This window comes from Ictalurus punctatus, chromosome 7 (assembly GCF_001660625.3).
Source record: "Ictalurus punctatus breed USDA103 chromosome 7, Coco_2.0, whole genome shotgun sequence".
Classification (NCBI taxonomy): domain Eukaryota; kingdom Metazoa; phylum Chordata; class Actinopteri; order Siluriformes; family Ictaluridae; genus Ictalurus; species Ictalurus punctatus.
Genome location: NC_030422.2, coordinates 2614389 through 2640930, shown reverse-complemented (window position 1 = coordinate 2640930; position 26542 = coordinate 2614389). Strand labels below are relative to the sequence as shown.

The following is a 26542-nucleotide window of genomic DNA, read 5'->3' as shown; positions in this document are numbered from 1 at the left end:
CAATACGTCTCCTGACGTAACACTGCCGTGTCTCCACACAGATGTTTTCTTTTTGGTGGTGAGCGATAAATGGAGGTGGAGAAGGGGGATGTGACACCTGCTTCCCTTTTGAGGTGTTACTTGACTTTTTTTCATTCTCTTGCATTTTTCATTATCCTCCTGCTTTCCTCTGAGTCATCAGAGTCCTCATTATTCGCTTCAGCAAACATCCTCTTACGGTGCGGTGCATCGACATCCATGCTCGAGATGTGAGTTGTGAGACCAGAATGTATGAGCTCTAAGAGCTCAATGGGGTCCCTGATAGACCTTCCAGGACCACAGAAAGGTCCCAGGAAGTTATGTGCAGCCTGCAGATGGGCCTCAGTCAGCTGACACCACGCATAAACCTCGAAGTTAGAGGATGTTGCCCCACAGAGACTCCATCAAAAGGGGCTTGGCTGGCCGAAATGGAGGCCATGTAAACCGTGATTGTAGAAGGAGTCCACCCCGCTGAGAAACGTTCTTGTAAGAACTCCAGGACTGTAGCCATTGTGCAGTTCACTGGATCTACAGTGGATCCCTGTGGATGGGAATCTAGCAGGGATATTATCTCTGAGAACCATACTCAAGCTGGCAAACAAAGTGCTTCTAGCAGCAGACATATACTGTCTTGGTGAACTGTCGCTAGAACTTGTGGGAGCAGAGCGATCGGGGAAAAGTGTACAGATGTGACCTTGGCCACATGTGCACCATGGCGTCCAGCCCTAATTGTGTGGGAGGAGTGAGGGTGAACCACAGTGGGCCGTGTGTTGTCTCCTTGGAGGCAAACACATGCAGTCCTGCTTGGCCAAACCTCTGCCATATGGACTCCACCACTTGTGGATGGAGCCACCCACCAATCCATGGTCCTCAGCCCCTGCCTCAACAGGATGTCTCTCCCCACATTCCAGTTGGCCAGAATTTTCATTTCATTCTGGGCAGAGGGAAAGTTTTGTCAGTGAGAAGAATTAGTTGCACCTGCCTGAACAGGGGGCACAGAAAAATCCTGCCTAGTGGTCAATATATGAGACCACTGCTGTGTTGTCTGTAAACACATGGTGACCTCTCAGTTGAGGAAGAAGGAATTTCAGCGCTAGAAATATGGCCCACATTTCTAAGCAATTTATATGCCGCTCCAGATGAGGGCCACTCCAGAGACCGTGAGCTGGACAGCTGTCTAAGACCGTGCTCCAGCCCATGAGGGAGGTGTCTGTCATTACTGTCTTGCGCTAAGGAGACACCCCTAGAGTGTGACCCAAGGCTAGAAACTGGGGACACTCAAAGTCTCAGAGCACGTAGGCATCGCCACGTGAGCACGTAGGCATCGCCACGTGAGCACGTAGGCATCGCCACGTGAGCACGTAGGCATCGCCACGTGAGCACGTAGGCATCGCCACGTGAGCACGTAGGCATCGCCACGTGGTTACTCTCAGAGGTTTTGTCCTTGGACGAAACCCCCAACTTCTCAGCCACCACTGAAATGGTCTCCTGTGCAATATGCCCAATGGTATGACGTTGGCTGCCCATAAACTCCAATAGTCTTCCGTAGAGACTGGAGCGGATGCCAAGATCCAGCTTTATCTTGCTCAATGTTAAGAGGATTGACCCTACGCATGTTGGGGATAGAAATGCCCTCATCATAATAGAATCCTTATAACCCCTAGAAAAGTTGTCCACTGCACTGGAAAAAGCTAACTTTTCTGAGGTTCAACCTGAGCCCCAAGTTCTTCATGTGGGAAAGAACAACATCTCAATGTTGAACCACCAGTTATCTGGATCATGCTAGGATTAACCAGGTTGTTTAGTACAAGGATTCCCTGAAGTCACAATGGAGCCAGAATGACATCCATGCACTTTGTGAAGGTGCGAGGGGATAAAGCTAGCGATATTTCTATGTGGAAATGTGCACCTTTTAGCTCTATCCAGCTGGGAGGAGCACCCTTGGTGTGTGTGTGTGTTGGGGGGGGGGGGGGGGGGGGTTATGTCACAGTCTCCCCTTTAGGCAGCGCACTTGGAGAGCAAGGTGTGCGAGTGCCCAGCAAGCGCCCGCTCTCCAAATGTTGACAACTGTGACATTGTTTACTGTGGACATGGGTGTTTGTTTGTTTCTGTTCTGTCTCCTCCCTGTACTGTCATTGGTTGTTGTTTGAGGGTGTGTCTTCAGTGTTTTCAGCTGTCAGCACTTAGCGCTGATTATTTTTGATATATATACCACGAGCCTTCCAGTACACGGCGCGGAGTATTACATATAGTATAGTTAGAATAGTTAGATAGTTAATGTTATGTTCCTTGATAGATTTAGTTAGTTTAAACTTTAGTTCATTTAGTCCACGTTGGTTTTTCCGCTCCCAGTTATAGTTCATGTTTCTTGTTTTGTGTTTTGACCTTGTTTTCTGTGACCACGACTTCGATTCCTGCTTTGCCCCATTTATGCCTGTTTGCCGATCGCCTGATCCACTGCTTGTTTTTGACTACACATCTGTTTCATGATTTGGATTTATCTGCCTGTCTCCTTTAAATACAAGCGTCTTTACCTGCACCTGCTTCCGTACTCAACTCCCTTACGTTTCACGACGTGACACCAATAAATAGGCATGGTTTTACACAAGCTTCAGATGCCGGTCACGCGTGACAGGCGCTCCCCATATTGTTATGCTAAACGCAACATCGAGTTCCCTCTGAAAGGGAACACTCCCTCCCTGGTGGTCCTGGCCCTCTGGGCAAAATGTGCTCACAGCCCCTCAGGTCCCAAGGCAGACATTGTCCACAGATAGCAGGCTCCTCAAGGCGCTCACACTTTGAGCTCGCGCTTCGGGTTTCAGTTTCGTGCTCCAGCACTTTGTGCGAGGGGAAATCGTGATAGTAAAAAAATTGCTTCAATAAATCTTTGAAAAAAATTACTGTAGGCTAAGAGAGTAGGAGTGACACAGGGTTGTTACAAATTAATAAATGACGCTGTGTTTCATGCCATTTGATGAGCTTGTTTACCTACAAAGGGATTGGTTAAAAATTTGACTATCTCAGTTCTTGTTTCTTCTCCAGTTATATATTTTCCCAAGCCATTTCTATGTCTTGAGAACATCAGCCATCAATCCCAATAATTGGGGTTTAATTTGTATGAGGAGTTGTTAGCTCCACTACAAGTTAGTTGGTTGGTTAACTGGTCATTATCACCTTCTTGAACCGATCACTGGCTTCTGAAGACCATGCTGTCAGGTTCACCAGGACAGAAACATGGACCCAGTGGACACTGTGGATCAGAACCCCAGGAAAAATTCTGTTCTACACATTCTTAAAGCATTACAGATAAAGCATTAATGCTGCATTTTGTTTATTTGGTCTATTCTAGTTTGATAGAATCTGAAATAAAACCCATAAATACAAATACAAAGGCAGATTACATCAAGCTGACTTTTTAAATGTTAAGTTCAGTTACTTTAGATATTAGTTTAAATTTAAATGGAGCATTGGTTCCCCTAGATTCAGAGTCACCACTGAAAATGTGTAATTAAATTACTGATTGTCTTAGTCATGTAGTAATTATTAATTTTTTTAGATTGTTTAGTAATGTGTAATCAAATTCTCGACTGTTTTAGTTGGTAAATTGTGATTTAATCATTGTATAAAAATTATTTAAATGATTACATGATTTAAACTATATTATTGTGACTATTAGCTTTTATTAGCAGTTCCTTCTTCTAGTGTGTGTTTACTTAAAATATACAGTATTTAGGCCAGGTTCCCTAACTGAGGCTGAATGTTAAGCCAGGATGCTGAAGATGTGATGCTACGTGATGTGATGTGATGCTATGGAACTTCATGAATATTTATGATGCTAATATATCAGACTATAGAAAGAATATTTTCATTTGCTGAGACCATTCATCATGTTCACCATTATATTCACGTGTCTGTGGCTTTCACTGGGTGAGTTTTCATTTTTGTTATGCAAAAATACTAAGTTCTGAATTAAGGATGAGTTAGTCTGTGTTTATGATTGTTTGAGTATGATTTATTCAACACTTTATTATTCTTTTTTATTAAAAAAATAATATACTCTCTTCTCTATGAGAGAAGAGAGCCACTTGTTAGTCACAATGTTGTAGATGAAGGTGATAATGTTACTCTGTCCTGCAGCTACAAAGGCTTCAGTGCAAACATATATAATGTGCAATGGTACAGGCAATATCCAAAATCTAAACCCGACTTCTGTTACGAAGTGTAGACAGAGACAAGCGCGGGCGAGCGGAGAGATGGCGTGTGACTGAACACAAAACGAGAATCGAATCGGGACAGAGCAGGTAAGTTGTGTATCAGGGACATAGGCAAAAGCATAGTGAGAGACGAGCGTGAAGTCGAGCACCAGGGAAAACACTTATAATGAAATCGGCTTGGTAAACAAATAGAGACGAGGCTGCTGAGCGGTTACTTGGCAAGCGGCTAATGGTAGGGAGGCCCTTATATAACCTCAGGTGTTTGCAGGTGTTCGTGATTAGAACTCTGGCGAACTCGAGCGCGGGTATGACTAGGAAGGGTAGTCCTCCTCCGCCACGTCCCTGGGCGGCACTACACTTTGTGAGCTGCCGCGCTGATTTCACCGTGTCGTACCAGAGCCCCCCCCCCAAAGGGCTCACTCCGGGAGCCGGAGTTCCCCAAGGCTTGTCTGGATGAGCCACCTGGAAGTCCTTACGCAGGCCTGCGTCCAGAATGTCTCGGGCTGGGACCCGAGATGCATTTGGTCTTAAAGTGACAGCTGTCTAATAAACCTGCTGCTGTCTGTGTCATTAATGTTAATTAAACAACAAAAAACAAAGAGAAAATAACTCTCACTTATTTGAATGAATTAGTTCAGTAAATGTAATAATCGCTGTATATGCTATATAGATAAGTCTGTTTTATTTTACATGTGATTTTTATTCAATTTCTGTAGTATTTCGTACTTGAATACTACTGAAAAACATCAGAAAACATATTGTTATTGTGAAACAAGATAGTAATCATATCGCCCACACCTAAACATTAGCATTTTGTGACTCCAGTCTTGGATTTCATGTAAAATGTGAAATGTACTTCTTAATCTAGTAAATATTCTAAACCCTGCTGATAGGGATTTTTTTTATTTATTATTATTTTATTTTAGGAATTAAAATGAAAAAGTTACAAGAATATAGCTGTGTTCAGAAATGAGTTTGTTGTGATACATAGACAAATTAAAAGCAGTAACAAAGCTTGTTGTTATGACAGGCTGCTAAATGTATCTCTATTTTTTTTCTCTCTCTCAGCCTATATAACTGTGGGGGAGAGGCAGCAAATAGTTGAAATGTCAACACAAACTCGAACTGTTACATTTATGTTGCCATTGATTTGGTTAAATTATTAATTTAACAGCTCAGTGCTGAGTTTACAATTGTAATTTCAAATCTTTTTTCAATGTAATTACTTTCTGGACTCTGCACGACTCGGCCTGCAGTAACCTGTAGGGATACGGAAATCAGCTCTATGCGAGATATGCAACAGTACCTTCATTGCAGTGATAATGATGTTTATGTATCTGATAAAAGTTTCATTTATGGAAGAAGCACAAGCAATCAGACAATAGAGAGCTGGTGGGGCTTTCTCCGTAAAGAGTGTGTGGACTTCTGGCTCGACCACTCTCACTGACTTAAAGATGAAGGTGATTTTGATGGAGATCCATTGGATCATGGAGATCATTTTGATGGTGATTTTGATGGAGTTATTTTGCTTCCTTGGTTTGATACAGGCAAGTGGCATCAATAGACAGTGGATGATGTACATGTCTAGTCTTCCCTATAGGCCTGTGTTTTTGCTGCAATCAGCAGTCCATTCCAACATCTGAAATGTTTTCCATTACATGCTACATTTTGTGCTTTTACAAATGTAATTTAATTCTACTTTATTTTATTCATATAGCACCATAAACAATTTAAATTGTGTCAAGGCTCTTTACAGGGCCCTGAGCATGAATCCCGAACCCCTTAGAGCAGTCATTCTCAACCAGAGGGGCGTGGAGAGATCGGAAGGGGGGGCGCAAATTGTTTTCAAGAAAAAAAAACCCATAGACAGAGCATCATTTGGGTACTCTGTGTATTTTATTGCTTTACATATAAAATGTGCATAAATAAAAAAAAACCCGCGTTCCCTCTCCCTCTGCATTTTCTTTTTGCTGGGGAGAGGCGGAGTTTAGCCTACCTTTTATCTAGCTGTCAGTGCAGACCAGTGTTGCCAACTTAGCAACTTTTTTGAAAAAAAAAAAGTGCCTAGTGACAAATCTAGCAACTTTTTGGACAAACCGTAGCAACGTTCCAAATGTCACCAGTACTGTCCTGCAAGCGCGAGGTCTTGCTTTCCCACTGCACTCACACCTCTCTCTGAGTATGCTCTGTTCAGTGAGAGCCGGAGATTTAACAATGTCATGGATAACGAGACGTGGCCTTCCTCCCAATTTACATCATTCGTATGCGAATGTTTTTAAAATGCAAAACGAATGGAGTGCAACATGTTTTACATGTAATATAGTCCACGTTATTACAGCCTACTTCAAGAAGTAGTTATAGTGTATAGAAACATTTTTGATCATTCATGTTCCATACCTGTACGTTATATAGTTTTGTAAAAGTCATAAAAGTTATTTTTAAAAATCATAAAAGTTAGGAAAAGTACTAAAACACAAAAGCAAAAACAATTATAGATTATATATATACTGTATGTATATATATATATATATATATATATATATATATATATATATATATATATATATATATATATATATGTGTATGTATGTATGTATGTGTGTGTGTATATATATATATATATATATATATATATATATATATATATATATATACACACATATACATACATACATATATATATATATATATATACTGTCGCGATGGGCAGAGATCCGGCGCACACAAGAGGGAAAACGCTCCTTCTCCGACTGCCGCACCGGCACGACGTGGGCAGCTTCCTGCCGAACATTCCGCCAGCCGGAAGGACCGCCGCGGCAGGGCGGGACTGACGCGACTCCGGCCAGCGATTGGCGGATCCAACGGGGAAGTCCCACCACACAGGCGACGACGGAGGAGGATAAAAGGGCGCGCTTCCGGCCGGGAAGCGGAAGAGAATATCGCGGCGTCAAAACGGACTCCGTGCATGTTTGCAGCGATTCGCAATCTCCGATCACGACGGTAACCTCACGCCCCACGCTAATCTCTCTCTCTCTTTCCCTCTCTCCCTCTCTCCAGGAGGCGTAAGCGCGGACGAGACCGCCGGATAGTGAGAGTCGCACACACGGAGGACGCCGGCCCGGGAAAGCCCCCGCCCCGCCTCGGGAATCCCGCCTCCGCCACGAGTCGACTCCGCCGGCCGTCACGCCTTCACAAAACCCCGCACTCTTCCATTTATAACATGTTCACCTCACCCTAGCCACAATAAAGCACCGTCTGCAACCATCCTTTGGTCTCCTGTGGGTCTGTACGCCGCCCTTCCCCGGGCTAATTCCTCACAACTGGTGGAGGATGCAGGCATAGTACAGACCCACCTACTGCAAAACAAAACAAAACAAAAAAAAAAAAAAAAAAAAATTATAAATAAACCCGCGAGAGAGAGAAAAAAAAAAAAAAAAAAAAAAAAAAAAAAAAGGGGGGGCCCCACAAAATGGACCCCACCCTGCAACACCAGCCTCCAGCAGCACGCCGTGACACAGCAGCTCGCCGAAAGCCTTCAGGTCGCCACACAGACACTGATCGCCATGAGGACTGAGACCCCCGCCGCCTCCACGCCTCTCCCCGACGCAACCAGCGAGATCCGCCGCCTACTACCCCCCCTTGGCCCCGAAGAGGACCTTGAGGCGTACTTCGAGACCTTCGAGAGTATCGCCCGCCGGGAGGGGTGGGACCGTGACGACTGGCCCCGTGCCCTTGGTCCCCTGCTCACGGGAGAGGCCCGAACAGCCTACTATGCCCTCGAGCCAGAGGAGGCTACGGACTACCTGGTGATGAAGGAGGGAGTCCTGGCGTGGTGTGGCCGAACCCCTGGCCAGGCAGCTACTGAATTCCATCGTTGGGTTTATCGATCAGGTGCTCGACCACGTTGCCAGATGAACGCCCTCCTCCGGACCACCAAACGATGGCTCCGACCGGATCGGCATACCGCCTCGGAGGTGGCGGAGAAGGTGGCGGTCGACCGTTTCCTGAGAGCGCTACCCCGGGCAGAGAGACAGGCCGTGGGGGCCCACGCCCCAACTACGCCCCAGGAACTCCTGACTGCCCTGGAGCGAACCTTGGCCACCCTGGAGCTCGACTCCGGGGAGCAGCAGCACCTCGATCGGCCCCTCGGTGCCCAGGGCCCCCGGTCTGACCGCCAGACCCGGCCCCGCATCTGGAGGAACCCACAGAGGGCGCCCACTTGTGAACACCCCCGAGACGAGCCCATGCCTACAGAGCCGGAGAGGGAAGACGCCCGACTGCTTACAAAACCATGGCTGGCAGGCTGCGCCCTCCATCAGCAGCAACCGCCGGAGGCGCCCTCCGTGACGGTGTGGGTCGAAGGGAGACCGGTAACCGCCCTACTGGACACCGGGAGCACGGTGACCCTTGCCCAACCCTCCATCCTGCCTGAGGGGCGCCGACCAAGCGGGACGCTTACCGTGACATGCGTCCATGGGGACACCCGGGAGGTCCCCTCAGCTGAGGTCCAGATCCGGAGCGAAGCCAGCACCTGGCCCCTCCAGGTCGGAATCATCCCCGAACTCCCCGTGCCCCTCCTCCTGGGACGAGACTGGCCAGGATTCCGGGTGGTACCGAGAGCCGAGTCCCGGAGACCGCGGCGGCGGGGGAAGGGGATCCCAACCCGGCCGGCCTACCTGGCCCAGGACGACGGAGAGGCCACCTCAGAAGGTAAGACCCCCCAAACTACTAACCCTCTGTCATCTGTCTTTCCCCAGGTAAACCGGGAGGGAAAGTTCGGCCGGGAGCAGAAGGAGGACGACCGACTGAAGCACTGCTGGGCCCAGGTACGGGTGATAGAGGGGGTCGACCAGAGCCCAGACCTGAGGCTCCCCACATCGTACTTCCTCGTCCGAGGGGGGCTCCTGTACCAACGGGCCTGCCGCCGCGGGGAGCAGGTGGACCTACTGGTGGTGCCCCGAGCCAAGACAGCCGTCTTATTACACCTAGCCCACACCCATCCCCTCGGCGGCCACCTGGGGGCCCGAAATACCCTGGAGAAACTGCGGGACCGCTTCGTGTGGCCCGGGATGGACGCGGAGGTCCGGACCTTTTGTCAACAGTGCCCGCAGTGCCAACGCACGGCCCCGCAGAGGCCCCCGCCGGCGCCCCTGATACCCCTGCCCATCATCGGTGTCCCGTTTGAGCGAGTGGGCATGGATCTCATGGGGCCCCTACCCAAGTCGGCCCGGGGCCATGAATACATCCTGGTCCTGGTCGACTATGCCACTCGGTACCCTGAGGCGGTGCCGCTCCGCAAGGCCACCTCGCAAAACATCGCCAGGGAGCTGGTAATCCTCTTCAGTCGAGTGGGGATCCCCAAGGACGTGTTGACCGACCAAGGTACGCCGTTTGTCTCGAAGCTAATGGCGGATTTGTGTCGTATGTTACAGGTGAAGCACCTCCGGACGTCCGTCTACCACCCCCAAACCGACGGACTTGTTGAAAGGTTCAATCAGACCCTCAAGCGGATGCTGCGCCGGGTGGTGGACGAGGAGGGGAGGAACTGGGACCTCCTCCTCCCCTACGTACTCTTCGCCGTTCGGGAGTGCCCCCAGGCGTCCACGGGCTTCACGCCCTTCGAGCTCCTGTTCGGGCGGCGGCCGCGGGGATTGTTGGATGTAGCCCGCGAAGCCTGGGAGGAGCAACCATCCCCTTTCCGCTCCGTCGTCGAGTACGTGCAGGACATGCAAGCCAGGATTGACAGGGTGGGCCCCATCGTCCGGGAGCACATGCTGGCGGCGCAGGAGGAGCAGAAGAAGGTATACAACCGCCCCGCACAGCCCCGGGAATTCCAGCCGGGGGACCGGGTCCTCCTGTTAGTGCCCAGCAGCGCCTGCAAGTTCCTCGCCCGGTGGCAAGGTCCATACACTGTCCTCGAGCGCCGGGGCCCAGTCAACTACCGCCTACAGCAGCCCGGTAAGCCGAAGGACGGGAAGCTATACCACGTAAACCTGCTGAAAAAGTGGGTGGAACCAACCCCGGTGGTGTCGGCGTTCGCAGCTCAGGACTCGGACCGGGGCAAGGGTAACTTGGTCGGCTTCGGGGAGGACCTCACCCCCACCCAAAGACAGGAGCTTACCGAGCTGACCGACCAGTTTGCAGATGTGTTTTCGGCTGCCCCGGGAATGACTCAGCTGGTCCAGCATGAAATCAAGACTCCTCCCGGTGTAGTGGTGAGACAAAGGCCATACCGTGTCCCCGAGGCCCGGCGCCAGGCCATCGAGGAGGAAGTCAGTCGCATGCTGCGGGACCACATCATCGAGGAGTCCAGCAGCCCCTGGTCCAGCCCCATCGTCGTCGTGCCGAAGCCGGATGGAAGCATGAGGCTATGCAATGACTTCCGGAGGCTGAACCAGGTGTCGGAGTTTGACAGCTACCCCCTCCCCAGAGTGGACGACCTGATCGAGAGGCTGGGGAGAGCCCGGTTCATATCAACCCTGGACCTCACCAAAGGCTATTGGCAAGTGGCGCTCGCACCGGAGGCAAGGCCTAAGACAGCCTTTAGCACGGCCACCGGCCACTGGCAGTACCGGGTTCTCCCCTTTGGGCTGCACGGGGCGCCCGCCACGTTCCAGCGGCTAATGGACATCCTCCTGCGACCCCACCGACAGTTTGCCGCGGCCTACCTGGACGACGTGGTCATACACTCCTCCACCTGGGCTGACCACCTGTTCCACCTCAGGGAGATCCTGAAAGCCTTCCGGGAGGCCGGCCTGACGGCGAACCCAAAGAAATGCCACCTAGGGCTGACGGAAGCCCAGTACCTGGGATACCGCATCGGACGGGGGATGCTGAAGCCCCAACAAAAAAAAATTGAGGCTGTGATGGACTACCCACGTCCAACGTCGAAAAAACAGGTACGTGCCTTCTTGGGATTGGCGGGCTACTACCGCAGGTTCGTGCCTAACTTTTCTGCTGTAGCCTCTCCCCTCTCAGACCTTACAAAGAAGGGCCAGCCAGACCAGGTGAGGTGGACAGCCGATGCAGAAAGGGCCTTCCAGGCCCTAAAAGAGGCCCTCACCAGCGCGCCGATACTCCGCAACCCGGACTTTGACCTCCCGTTCACTGTACATACTGATGCTTCCGAGACCGGGCTGGGTGCCGTCCTCTCCCAGACCTTCGACGGGGAAGAACACCCAGTCCTCTACATCAGCCGGAAGCTGTCCCCGGCCGAGAGGAAGTATGCGGCGGTCGAGCGGGAGGCACTAGCAATAAAATGGGCCATCGAGGAGCTGCGATACTATCTGGCGGGCAGGCACTTCATCCTCATAACCGACCACGCCCCCCTGCAGTGGATGGCCAAGGCGAAGGACACCAACGCCCGGGTAACCCGCTGGTTCCTCGCCTTACAAGACTTCTCTTTTCAGGTCAAGCACCGGGCAGGGGCCCAGCATGGTAACGCGGATGGGCTCTCACGACGAGACGCCCTCTGGGCCCACCACCGAGCGGCAGTAGGCTCGGAGCTGAGGGGGGGGTACTGTCGCGATGGGCAGAGATCCGGCGCACACAAGAGGGAAAACGCTCCTTCTCCGACTGCCGCACCGGCACGATGTGGGCAGCTTCCTGCCGAACATTCCGCCAGCCGGAAGGACCGCCGCGGCAGGGCGGGACTGACGCGACTCCGGCCAGCGATTGGCGGATCCAACGGGGAAGTCCCACCACTCAGGCGACGACGGAGGAGGATAAAAGGGCACGCTTCCGGCCGGGAAGCGGAAGAGAATATCGTGGCGTCAAAACGGACTCCGTGCATGTTTGCAGCGATTCGCAATCTCCGATCACGACGGTAACCTCACGCCCCACGCTAATCTCTCTCTCTCTCTCTCTCCCTCTCTCCCTCTCTCCAGGAGGCGTAAGCGTGGACGAGACCGCCGGATAGTGAGAGTCGCACACACGGAGGACGCCGGCCCGGGAAAGCCCCCGCCCCGCCTCGGGAATCCCGCCTCCGCCACGAGTCGACTCCGCCGGCCGTCACGCCTTCACAAAACCCCGCACTCTTCCATTTATAACACGTTCACCTCACCCTAGCCACAATAAAGCACCGTCTGCAACCATCCTTTGGTCTCCTGTGGGTCTGTACGCCGCCCTTCCCCGGGCTAATTCCTCACAATATATATATATATATATATGTATATATATATATATATACACACACATACATACATACATATATATATATATATATATATATATATATATATATACACACACACATACATATATATATATATATATATATATATATATATATATATATATATATATATATATATATATATATACATACAGTGAGGGAAAAAAGTATTTGATCACCTGCTGATTTTGTACGTTTGCCCACTGACAAAGAAATGATCCATCTATAATTTTAATGGTAGATTTATTTGAACAGTGAGAGACAGAATAACAACAAAAATTCCAGAAAAACGCACGTCAAAAATGTTATAAATTGATTTGCATTTTAATGAGGGAAATAAGTATTTGAACCCTCTGCAAAACATGACTTAGTACTTGGTTTAAAAACCCTTGTTGGCAATCACAGAGGTCAGACGTTTCTTGTAGTTGGCCACCAGGTTTGCACACATCTCAGGAGGGATTTTGTCCCACTCCTCTTTGCAGATCTTCTCCAAATCATTAAGGTTTCGAGGCTGACGTTTGGCAACTCGAACCTTCAGCTCTCTCCACAGATTTTCTATGGGATTAAGGTCTGGAGACTGGCTAGGCCACTCCAGGACCTTAATGTGCTTCTTCTTGAGCCACTCCTTTGTTGCCTTGGCCGTGTGTTTTGGGTCATTGTCATGCTGGAATACCCACCCACGACTCATTTTCAATGCCCTGTCTGAGGGAAGGAGGTTTTCACACAAGATTTGACGGTACATGGCCCCGTCCATCGTCCCTTTGATGCGGTGAAGTTGTCCTGTCCCCTTAGCAGAAAAAAAACGCAAAGCATAATGTTTCCACCTCCATGTTTGACGGTGGGGATGGTGTTCCAGGGGTCATAGGCAGCATTCCTCCTCCTCCAAACACGGCGAGTTGAGTTGATGCCAAAGAGCTCCATTTTGGTCTCATCTGACCTCAACACTTTCACCCAGTTGTCCTCTGAATCATTCAGATGTTCATTGGCAAACTTCAGACGGGCATGTATATGTGCTTTCTTGAGCAGCGGACCTTGCGTGCGCTGCAGGATTTCAGTCCTTCACGTCGTAGTGTATTACCAATTGTTTTCTTTGTGACTATGGTCCCAGCTGCCTTGAGATCATTGACAAGATCCTCCCGTGTAGTTCTGGGCTGACTCCTCACTGTTCTCATGATCAATGCAACTCCACGAGGTGAAATCTTGCATGGAGCCCCAGGCCAAGGGAGATTGACAGTTCTTTTGTGCTTCTTCCATTTGTGAATAATCGCACCAACTGTTGTCCCCTTCTCACCAAGCTGCTTGGCACTGGTCTTGTAGCCCATTCCAGACTTGTGTAGGTCTACAGTCTTGTCCCTGACATCCTTGGAGAGCTCTTTGGTCTTGGCCATGGTGGAGAGTTTGGAATCTGACTGATTGATTGCTTCAGTGGACAGGTGTCTTCTATACAGGTAACAAACTGATATTAGGAGCACTCCCTTTAAGAGTGTGCTCCTAATCTCAGCTCGTTACCTGTATAAAAGACACCTGGGAGCCAGAAATCTTTCTCATTGAAAGGGGGTCAAATACTTTTTTCCCTCATTAAAATGCAAATTAATTTATAAAATTTTTGACATGCGTTTTTCTGGATTTTTTGTTGTTATTCTGTCTCTCACTGTTCAAATACAACTACCATTAAAATTATAGACTGATCATTTCTTTGTCAGTGGGCAAACGTACAAAATCAGGAGGGGATCAAATACTTTTTTCCCTCACTGTAAGCTGGCACACAGTATGTAAATGTGTCATAAGCAGACTAGACAAACACCCATGAAAATATAGGCAAAATAGTGTATTACCAGGCAACATTTAGTATGCTTTCATAAAAACACACTCCATCATTTTTTAACATTGTTTATCAGGTGCCTTACACCTTATCCACAAAGGCTTGTGATGCAGGGGCACTAACGAGATCCAATGCCACAGGGGCAAGTTTTGGATTCACAGCTTCTCTTGATCTCCAGAACTGCAATGGTGTCTCATTAAACACTCCCTGTTTGACTTCGCAGACATACTTCTCTATTTCAACAAACTATTGTTCAGATTATGCTGATTTGGTGGAGGACACGTTGACCTCTATATGGGATGCAAGGAAGTGGTATTTCTGAAGGACAGCAAGGGGGGGCTCCTGTTGGAGTTTGAGTGGCCCTTGCAGTAGCAACATCATACTGAAAAGCAGCTGGTTTATACTTAGCTGCCAGGTTCTGCACAAAGGACTGTGCTGCCCTCTTCAGTGGCACTGTGTCTGGTGACTGTGTCTGGTTTAAAATGTTGTTGTAACAGTGTATTCTGTAAGTATTTTCTGATGTAAACTATGGCTAAGATTTTGATGACAATGATTAAATGCAATGATTACTGCAATTTTAACATTTAAAAATATATTTGTCACTATAACCACACTTACCAACGCCTCCAGTCTCAGTCTCCTACTCATCCTCCTCATCTGACCCCTCCGACTCCATCCACAGTTCATCCTGTTCATCTCCAACACCTGTTGGCTGCACCTGAGAGACAGCACCATCTGACTCACGGCTCTGCTCTCGCTTTTTATCCATGAGCAGCCGCACAGCCTTGACGATGTTGGAGCCATTATCTGTCACAATGATCAGCACCTTGTCTTCTCCTATACCCCATGCGTCTAAGGTCTGATCAATGCAGTGAGCAATTGATTCCCCTGTGTGTGGGTGCTCCAATTGGTGCAGGTTAAGCAGAGCATGGTAAACCTGGCCTTGGGGCGGATGATAAAAACAAGCTGACACACACATGAAAGATGCTGTTAATCCTCTCTTGCTCAACCATCTACACACAGGGTCAGCTTACTTACATCCTTAATGATCTCTTTTAATTTCTGCTTTGCTGTATCCATCTTAGCCACAATAAGGCTGTTGACTCTTGCAGCTCCAGGTATTTTGAACTTTGGTTTGAGTAAAGTGGCGAACTTTTTGAAGGCATTCCACTCACACAGTTGTGTAGACATCCCAGTATCAATAAACATATTAACAATGCTTCCTCCCTCTTGTGGTGTTCCTGAGTATTTACTAACCAGCAGCTATCGGTTCACTGGTGAAAGCACTGCTGTAGCGTTCTCTGTCCTATGGTTGTCTCTGTCATGCTGCCTAGCCCTGTACCTGGGTTAGCTTCTGTTTCAGGGGCGGGGGGCTTGGCATTCATCTTTACCTTATAAATTAAGCTAGATTAGCCTCTTTGTGCATACTTCTCAAATGTACTTTCAAATTCGTGGGATTTTTCCATTTAATAAATTGTCCACATATTTCACCACCTTCCACTGCAAGGCACTTTCTTTTATCTGACACACAGTCATATTCAAAGTAATCCCAAATAGGACTCTGCCACTTTCTTCCGACTTTTGGCACAGCCATGATGCCAGACGAGGAGCATGGACTATAATGTGTTGAATTTGACATGGAATGTCGTAATTTCTAGGTTCCCAGTCGGAAATGTCAACTCTGAAAGATACTTGCTCTATGAAAGACATTGACAAAGATGAAAACTAAGGACATTTACTCTATAATTGCATTTTATTTTAGTTAATTTTGCAAACAGACAATACAGTTTTAGTTAGTTGTTTTTTGTTGGAACGCCTCGTTTTTATTTCGATTTCAGTTAACGACAATGTTTTTTCACACCTAGTTTTCATTATTTCGTTCATTTTTGTTTACGATAATAACCTTGGTCACGCCAGAGTACATGGAGAGGTCTGGACATCCTTCATGTCAGTCCAGTTTCCCCAGTGGACTGACATATACCTCCCGGATCTGAATTATGGATTATGTGACTACCCAAGGCAGATACAATGTCTGTAATACTGTAATAAACTTGGGACATCCAGAACAAGTTTCTGCTCTCTGGAATGTTTCAAGGGCCGATGGCATGCCTGCCAATGGCTCCTTAAGAATGCAAGAGCAGAGCTCCAACCTGAGATCCACATGGGGGTCTCACCTGCCGAGCTCCAGCCAGAGGTCAACATGGCGACCTCCTCCCCAGAGCTCCAACCTAAGACCCGCGAAGTGGTCTCACCTGCAGAGCTCCACTCGGAGGTCAACGTGGCGACGTCATCTCCAGAGCAACAACCTGAGGCCCATGAGGTGGTCTCAGTTACTGAGCTCGAGCCAGAGGTCAACATGGCATCCCTCTCCTCATAGCTCCAACCTGAGACCCACAAAGTGGTCTCACCTGCAGAGCTCCAGCTTAAGACCCACGAGGCAGTCTCATTCCCAGAGCTCCAGCATAAGACCAACATAGCGGTCACATCCCCAGAGCTCCAACATAAAGCCAAGTTTCTGTCCGAGGTCGAAGAGACGACCTCTCAAGCAAAGGTCCTGTCCGAGGTCGAAGAGATAACCTCTCAAGCCAAGTTCCTATCCGAAGTTGAAGAGACGACCGTTCAAGCTAAATTCCTGTCCGAGGTCAAAGAGACAACCGTTCAAGCCAAGTTCCTGCCCGAGGTCGAAGAGACGGCCTCTCACGCCAAGCTCCTGTCCGAGGTCGAAGAGACGGCGTCTCACACCAAGTTCCTGTTCGAGGTCGAACAGGCGGCCTCTGCTGGCCCAAATTTAGCCTATTACCCAAAAACACTTAAAATTCAACAAAGAAGCAAATACTCACATCTGTGAACCCAGTTGGAGATAGGAAAAAAAGACACCAGCCGTGAGTTAGAAGAAGCAAGGGTTCAGATTTATTGTTTCCGTTCCACCACACGAGATCTACACCGATGAGAATTCTCAGAAGTGATCTGACACCTGGAGCTCAAGCTGCAGTATTTATACTGTATTTTCACAGTAGATAACCAATATATTTCAGAAAGACTATGATATCAATACCAGTAGGGTTAAAAAAGAGCTCATCTACATTCATTCAATTCAATTCAATTCAATTTTATTTGTATAGAGCAGCTTTACAGAAATATCAACATGGTATACAGATATTAAAGGTGTGAATTTATCCCAACTGAGCAAGCCACTGAGTGGCGACGGTGGCAAGGAAAAACTATCTAAGATGTTTTAAGAGGAAGAAACTTTGAGAGGAATCCTACTCAGAAGGGAACCGATCCTCATCTGGGTAACAACAGATAGTGTGAAAAAGTTCATTATGGATTTATCTGAAGTCATTACCATTATGTTTTGAAAGAGGCTTATCAAATTTACTAATATGTTTTGAAAGTGGACTTTCTGGATACCATTAGGATAGAAAGTGGGAGAGAGACAAAACAATTTAGAGAGACCTTGGTCTCACTATTATCTCGTGGGGGCAGCTTGACTCAGCTACCCTTATAAATGGCTCCTTATGGTTTTCTCTTAAAATTAAGGCCTTCTTTGTGAGACAAGAATCTTCACCATCTGAATTATGAGTAAGTTTCTTTTACATTTTTCTGTATTTCTGGTTTTTAATTTACTTTCATATTTGCTCTATATCTCTATTTGATATATAGTTATACTGCTTGCAAATGGTTTACTGTACTTCCTACTTCATAATATCATTATTATATTACCCTTCTAATATCCTACATATCCTACTACTCTTTATATTACCCTTCTAATATCTTAATACTCCTTTTTATTATTCTTATAAAGTTATAATGTTATGTGTGTGTGAGAGAGAGAGAGAGAGAGAGAGAGAGAGTGTGTTTGCACTCTTCAGCTCTTATACTTCTCTGTGACTAATAAACCATAGTGTGTTGCTCTTAAAAGATCTTAAAGTGTGAATCCAATTCGTTAATATCCACCTAATACCGCTTCTGTGTGTCTAGGTGCCCGTCGTCATTTTTCCTTCTCTCCTTTACTGGAGGGGCTGGATTTGGATCCGAACACTCACTATCGGCTCGTGCATCTCACTGCTGACATCATGGTGCTACTTAACGTTCTTTGCAGCACCCCCTCTGGAAATGGAAATGCGGGGTCCCCCCCCCTCTCAGATACAGAATCCACCCCGTGAATACGTGTATTGATGCCTCTACACAGACAGACCCTCCGCCTGACCCTGCCTCCAGCTTTCAGTCTGAGGATGATGTCACCTTCTCTGATCTGGGCTCTGACCATTCTTCCCTCTTCTCACCTGTCAGTCCGCCATACTCTCAGTGTTCTCCTTATTTCACCCTTGCTGGCTATCCCATGTCCCCAGGACGTACCCCATTTTCTTCCCCTACCGCTCTCCTCAAGATTACGCGCCCACTAGTCCTGTGAATTTTCAATAAAATTACATATTACTCATACTAGGTCTCCCTCATGTTTATTTCATGTAATTTTTATCCATAACATTTCCCCCTCTGAGGCTATAAAGCCTCATACACTACCTTAATTAAGTGGGTATCTGTGGAGAAACTGGTTCTGCCGCACCCCATGGCCGTCCCCCGCTAGCTGTTGGAGGATTACTCTAACGAAGCCATAATTCCTGCGCTCGTCCTCGTAATCAAACAGGTCCCTTACAGTAACCACTTCTATGCTACACTGATCAGGATAGGAGCTGAGGAGGGTTTGAAGACCTGGTGGGAGACATGCAAGAGGTGTGCGCCCTGGGGCTTCATAGTAGATTGGCAGCTGGAGAATGTGCCTTAGGGCCCCTAAGTCACGTCTACTTTGCGCCGGACCCATGTAGATGTAACTAGCCATAACTCTTAACCCTTAGAGAGAGCACCCTCAGAACCAGTGTGCAAAGGGATCGCAGCACAGCACTCGGGACCAATCATTGCACAGACACCCTCCTCAGGGGCACGCATCTGGTCCAGGACAAAACGGTTCTGAGCAGCCATGAGGGAGGTGGTATTGAGCTGATCATGGACCAGTCTGAATGCACTCACCGAGTAGTTAATGAAGCGTTGCTCGTTGTACCACATGTAATTAATCCACGCCAAGTTGCGGTTGATATGCATGGCCAGGAGCAAAATAGACGCTACACCCCTGCCAACGGCCTCCATGGCTCTGTAGCGAGCAGAAACGCCAATGGGGGTGCCCCCAAAGTCAAGATGGATGGTCTCATCAGTGGGCCAGTCAGAATAGCTCGCTGCACCAGCGTCACGGACATATTGAGTCCACAGGGCCACGTCGTGGCATGAACGGGACCGGCTGGATGACGGTTGGTCAGCCACCAACAAAACACGGGTCTTACCATCCAACCTACGGTGCGCAGCACCCCTGCCATTCCGCAGGCAAAGTCTGGCGTACACGTTGGCCCCCAAAAAACCAGAAATCATCCGCAAGGGGAACAGTACCAACACTAAGATCAGGTAGGGGAATTATCACACTGGGGGTGCATGGGGATGAATCACAGACAGAGAGGGTCTCAATTTGCATATCATTAGTGAACAGGGAGACATTACATCAGGCAGACACGTTTCCCACAGGATACACGCCAACAGAAGAGCAGAGGCTAATGGGAAAGAACAAGGGCAGAGATGGTTGGACGCAAACAAAAGTCGACACTTGAGTGGAAACAGGCTTGCATTGTACATCCATGATGGGCCAAAGTCAGCAGAAAGGGCCCCAAGAAGGCACACAGTAGGACACAAAAAATCAATAGCATAGGGGGTAGTGAGGCATTCTGTGAGGTTCCCCATAGGCAGCATAAAATGGGGGGTGAGGCTACGATGATGACATACGAGACACGAGCGATCTGTCACAGATCAAGCAGTATGGACCATCCATGCCAGGTACATGTTACTCTCCTCCTCCGTAAGTGAGGTGTTATCGGTGGAGATTGAATATCGTTGTAATTTCATTCATTTATGTGCGATAGGAGTTGACATCAGGGCAATGAGGAGGGTGTGGAGAGCCCGGGATGCGAAAGGTGAACCTGTACTATCATGGTAAGAACACACCATAGTCGAGCAAAGGAACGGTAGCCACAGGGGGTCAATAGTGGACAGCTCAAAGGAGCACCTACTCATCCGTGCCATACCAGTAATTCTAAGATGTCCCACGCGAATCTCCCCTGATCAAGCTCGTACTAACTAAGCCTGAGGTCGACGGTTGTTTGTCGGTAGTGTCTTGCAGTAGCGGTCCCTTACCTGGTTCGGCGCAGCTGCAGTGGTTCAAGTAATACCAGTAATTCCTCCCCTGAACTTCACAGGTGAAGGGTCCTTCCCGGCGTCCCGCGAGGGGGCTCTTCCTCTTGAAGATACGAATGTATACCTGGTCCCTGTGTCTTGCAGTAGCGGTCCCTTACCTGGTTCGGCGTGGCTGCAGTGGTTCAACTGATACTAGTAATTCCTCCCCTCAACTTTCACAGCCATGGGGGTTGCAGCGACCACGGTGAAGGGTCCTTCCCGGCGTCCCACGAGGGGGCTTTTCCTCTTGAAGATACGATTGTATACCTGGTCCCCGGGTACCACTAGACGCATGTCCTCCCGTACCTCTTCTCTCCATGGACTGCCTCACGAACCTGTGAATACAAATGTCTATGGATTTGGGTGAGGGTTCGCACATAATCCTGCATTTCGTCCTCCAATTGTGCCAAAGACGGCCCTGTGTATGGACCTCGGGTGAACGCCATGGGCATTGGGTGCCCAGTAAGCATTTCATGAGGAGTCAAGTGCGTCATACGATTGGTCTGTGAACAAATCTTCATCAATGCCAGTGGTAAGGCTAAGGACCCAGTTTAGGCAAGAGCTCTCGCATATTTTTGTCAGTTTACTTAGTAGGGTACCGTTCACCCATTCCACTATGCCCTGGGATTGAGGATGATATACACAACCTAGCTTATGATCTACCCCCAAGGCAGATGCAACATTGTCGATGACGTTATTCACAAAGTGGGCGCCGTTGTCCGAACTCAGAAAATCTGGAATACCGATCAGGGGAATGACCTCGAGACATAAAAATTTTGCCGCGGCCATCGCGTCTTCCTTGGAAGTCGTAGTTGCCTCCACCCACCTGCTGTAGTGGTCTACTATTACTAGAATGTAGCGCTTCCCTTCTTTCCAGTTGTCTGCTCCCATGTCTACATAATCCATCATTATATGCCGGAAAGGTCCCATCGGCGGGGGAATATGGCCCAAAGGGGCAGTAAAGTTCTTTTGCACATTGTTCTTGATGCGCACATCACATCTTTTCAACGCATAGTCCATCATACTGGCCAGAAATGGGGACCACCATTCCTGACGGATTTTTCGGATAGTTTCGGTCCTATGGGCGTGATCCAAGCCATGGGCTTCTTTGATCACAAGCGGGAGGTAACAGGCTGGGGCTATACACAACCCTTCTATGCTGCGCCACAATCCAGTACCCGCCTCTTTTTTCGCCCCCCGTTTTATCCACGCCGGTATTTCAGCCACCCCTGCAGTGTTTTGCAGCTCCACTAAGTGGGCCACATTGTCTTCCTGTGGATACCGCAGCTGACTCTCCCCGGGCTGAGTTAGGGCCATCATCTGCGCAGGCCCTACGGCAGCTTTCGTTGCTGCCTCAACCGCCAGTGCGTTCCCTTTAGTGATCATCAGTCTTATGTGCCCTGCATTTCACTACAGCTAATTTTGTGGGCAATGTCATAGCATATAGTAAATCTGAAATCGCTTCCCCGTGGATCACGGCGGACCCATCTGCCCGCTGGAATCCCCTTTGAGCCCAGATTGGTCCAAACACATGGCAGACTCCATGAGCATAGGCCAAGTCCATATACACAGTGCAACTTTCATTACGGCCCAACTTACATGCAGCTGTCAACGCCCGTAGTTCAGCTAGCTGGGCCGAGCAGGGTTGGTAAAGGGGAACACTCATCACCACCTCAAACGTCGCCGGGTTTCATCATGCTTCTACTACTGCCAACCAAGCCTTATTGCCCGTATCGGTACGATAACAGGAACCATCCACAAAATACGTATGTTTAGCATTATCAATAGGGCAGTTCTCCAAATCTGAACGCGCTTTCAAAAATTTCTCTGATTCCACTATGCACTCATGGGGTACACCATCTATTGGGGTTACCAGTTTATCGGCCGGATTCAACCTGGTGCACCGTTCTATAGTGAGCTCCGGGGCTGACAGAAGGGCTAACTCCGGGGCTGGATTGGTCTGCTGCCTTAATCATGTCCCGTAATGGTTGAACCCTTAGCACGAACTCAAATATCCTTGGGCGACTGAACCCCGCCATTCCTAGAAACGCCAACATCTGCCGTACGGTGGTTGGCTGTGGGGCCTTGCGTATGGCCTCTACATGCTTTGGCGCTATAGTACGGCTTTCTCCCTCTAACACACGACCTAGGTATTCCACTTTTTGTCTGCAAAATTGCAACTTTTCTTTACTCACTTTGTGGCCATTTTCGGCCAACATTCTTAGGACCTTTAGTGAGTCGTGCTGGCATTGTTCTTTGGACGCACTACAAGTCAAAGGGTCGTCGACATACTGCAAGATATGGCAGCTACGGCACTTGAGAGGTCTACTACGGTTGAGAGGTCTTGAGCAAGTACCTGATTAAATATGGATGGGCTTTCACAGTAACCCTGCGGAAGTCTAGTGTATGTGTACTGCTGCCCTTCATACGTGAAAGCAAACAAATGCTGTAAGTCTGGGTGCAGTGGCACGCTAAAAAATGCTGAGCATAAGTCTATGACAGTATACCATTTGGTCCCTTCTGGAATGTTCGACAACAGGGTGTGTGGGTCTGGCACTACTGGTGTTTCAGGTATCACGATTTGGTTAATAGCATGCAAATCATGTAGTAGCCTCCACTTCTCTGAGTCAGGTTTTCTAACTGGAAAAATGGGGGTATTGCACTGACTTCGCATGGAGATTAGCACTCCGGCCTCTACCAATCTGTGTCTTGTGGGCCGTATGCCTTCTCTAGCCAGCGCTGACAACGGATACTGTTTCTGCTAGGGCAACCTTGCATTCTCTTTTACCCTAATCTGAGCTAGGTCGGCGTATTTAACAAGCCCTACATCGGTCGGATGTTTTGTCCATAGCTGTTCTGGAACAGTTTTCAGTATTTCCTCATTGTTCTGATCTTTTGCTGCCTTAACTGCCATTTGCAAACCACTTCGGTCTGTGCGCGTGCATATGCAGACACTAGTGGCCACGGCGGTGTCAACTGCAGTTACTGAGATTCGCACAAACTTTCCATCAGGCAATTTGTGCAAAGATGGATTGGTAGTTGGTTTCCACTCTTTTACTTCTTTCGCCTGCCTTATCATTGGCCCTACATCTTCCGGTTCAAGGCCTTTGGTGACCATGAGTGTGACATGGGGCGCCGTCCCTTCCAGCTGATACCAGTTTGTGATTCCCTCTGGGAGTTTTATCATAGCCGCCACTCCCTGTGGGCCGCTTATTATATCCATGGTTTTAATGTCCATTACTTGTCCCTGTTCCATGTCTTCCCAAAGCTGAGCATATTCCTGGTCTCGTCCACCATCATCATATTTAATAGTGCAATGTAAAGGGGCCTCCACCTCTGTGCAATCGGGCCGCATGTACTGTAACCATGGTTTCCATTCTGCGTATCTGTGCCAGAGTTCCGAGTTAGATGGATCGGACATCTCCAACCAGTATACCATCCTCACATTACAGGCGGTGCTAGGTTGTTTGTGCAACAATAGGTATTGTGTGGATATTGATTTAGGGAATGTCACCCAAATCCCAGTCGCCTTGCACTGTATCTGAGCTCCCAGCTTTCACAGGGCATCACGTCCCAGTAGGTTAACAGGCGCTCCTGGCGAATATAACAGGGGTGCTTGTATTGTCACGCCATCCAGAGTTAGTTCTTGAGGCTCGGTGAATCGTAAGGTCTGTATTTTTCCTGAGAAGCCCATAGTTTGAATTGCCTTACAGGTGAGGGTGTGAGGCCTTACAGGTGAGGCTGCAGCTGTGAATCTTCTTTCCCTATGCTTGAATATGTAGCTCCAGTGTCGATCATAAAGGGCGCTCTCAAGGTGTTTCCGATCGTCACTGTAACAGTTGGCTCTTGTTCTGGGTGCAGTGTGGTGATGGACTGCATCAGCTCCCCCCGGGCTTCTCTAGGCCTCCTCAACTCTGGCTGGGTCCCGGCTCCCCATAGGGGACATACATGGGGCCACCTGGGGGTACTGGGGGTAGCCGTTGCCACTGAGGTGGCATTCCATAGCTCTCCGGCACTCTCGGTCCAAGCACCGGACCTCTTCTTTCGGCCCTATCCACGTGGTCTCCCCAAGTTGGTCATGGGACACGTGGACAATTTCTCCTGAAGTGCCTAGGGTCGCCGCATGCCCAACAGAACTCGACCCCGTCCGTATCCTCGTCCCCTCGACCAGGCGGGTGGTGTCCCCAGGTACATGGGGGCCCTCATTTGATATATGTAATCCATCTGGGCGGGGTGCAACATAGTAGTTATGTGTGGGACTTGCGGTTGCGGGTGGGCCTGGTATCCACTGGCCAGCAGCAAAGGGTCAGCTGCCGCTTGTGAATGGGGCACCATTAATGCCGCTTGTTTAATGTGTTCCTTCCTCCGTTCCTTCTCTTCCTGTTTAGTCCTGGTCAGTTCGCTGAGCTGTGCTTTACAGAGTTGGCTCATTAGGGTTTCAGTGGCATCTTTAGCTTCTTTTTTCAGCTTTCTGTGTTGCTCCACATGATGGGTCACATGTGCCAGAAATGAAGCCCATTCCATTGCACCTCCCCAGGGAGAGCCTTCTTCAACAGCAGATTGAACAGTCCCACACTTACCACCGAATCATCCCATTTGGCACCCGTTTCATCCCTCCATTTGTCTTGAAACTCTTGTATGAAGGTTATCACATTTTCTTCGTCTTTCAGTTTTATATTTACGAGCTTCCCAGGGTCCATCTTAGCCGGAAACATGCTCCTCACTGCGTCCCATATTTCAGCGGTGCCTCCAACGGGAGGTGGCCCTTGAATCCTCCTCCTCACTGACGTCCTGTTCAACTTTTCCTTCGTCGTCTGTTTCAGTCCCCTCGCTGTCAGTCCCCCCTTGTTCGTCCAGATCCATGTCTGAACTCACTTGCTTCTTCTTCTGCTGGTGGTATATTAGGCCCTTTGAGTCCTTACTCAGGCTCTTCACGTTTTCCTACTGACTGGTAAAGTGCTCTTCTCGACCTCTGTGATTTTGATTCTCCCAATATCCCGATGCTCCCTGGGATAGGCTCCAGGTTCCCCGCGACCCTGAAAACGAGTAAGCGGTAGAAGATGGATATATATATATATATATATATATATATATATATATATATATATATATATATAGTAGATATTCATTTTTCTTTTCACCATTGTGTAAATATTTTTTTTTTCTTTGTTTAGCCTGAGAATGTGAAATGATGGATCAGCAGTACAAAATCAGTTTAGCACCTCCTGTCTCTTTCTCACTGTTTAAATCACACTGCTGAGAAAAGCAAAACACCACAACTGCTTTAAAGCCCAGTGTTGGCCAGAGTGGGAAATGTTCACTCAGTCAGAATAGAGGCAGTTAAACAGCTCCTAAACAGAACCAGAATTATTGTTAACAGTAAATAAAATGAAAAGTCTAGCCACTATAGTATGGAGACAATAGGACAAAGCCACAACATACACCCAGTCAATAGTAAAGTGATTGTGTGGGGAAACGAACCTACAGAGCCCCCTAGTGTCAGGTAAGAAATTAAAAAACAGCCATGTGTAAACCGTGCTCTCAGATTCGTAATCCCTGCCCTTATTGGTCTGCCGAAGCCATACCCCGAGCAAAGCCAATAGATTAATTCACATGTCCTGCCACACACACACACACACACACACACACACACACACACACGCACATGTATATAAAGATGTCATTTATTTTGGGAAGACACTGTCACTGTCTGTCTATGAAGCTCTCTGGAACTACCTGTGCAGTAGTTTTAATCGCACCACCTTCCAACCAATCAGAATCCAGTATTGAGACTGAGAATTTTATAATACAACATGACAACTTTGTATTCTGCTTACATGGGACTGCTCCAGAAGATATACTGTTGTATAATAATTAAAGTATTAATGTTTTATTATAGAAACTTGGCAAATCAAAATTCACCTGGCCATTGGACTATGTCCTTACTGAGAGACTATGAGGTACAGCTTTTAACTTCTTTGCATGTAAACCATTATTATCAGCAGTGGAGTGTCATCATATACTACATTCACAGTACACTAT

At 48.3% G+C, this 26542-nt stretch overlaps 1 protein-coding gene across 1 annotated transcript; it reads left to right on the top strand.

Annotated features, from left to right (window-relative positions):
* Window positions 1-7690: 7690 nt before the first annotated feature.
* Window positions 7691-14549, top strand: LOC128633003 (uncharacterized). Its single transcript, XM_053681455.1, has 2 exons — window positions 7691-11753; window positions 14485-14549. The coding sequence occupies exons 1-2, from the start codon at window positions 7796-7798 to the stop codon at window positions 14547-14549; spliced, it is 4023 nt and encodes a 1340-aa protein (XP_053537430.1). The 5' UTR covers window positions 7691-7795.
* The last annotated feature ends 11993 nt before the right edge of the window (window positions 14550-26542 follow it).

Excerpts from the sequence above, each read along its gene's own strand:
- LOC128633003 (XM_053681455.1), top strand. The coding sequence starts at position 7,796 with ATGAGGACTGAGACCCCCGCCGCCTCCACGCCTCTCCCCGACGCAACC. Across the intron at positions 11,754-14,484 it reads GGAGCTGAGGGGGGGGTACT|ATTATGCTGATTTGGTGGAG; the intron begins GTCGCGATGGGC and ends ACTATTGTTCAG.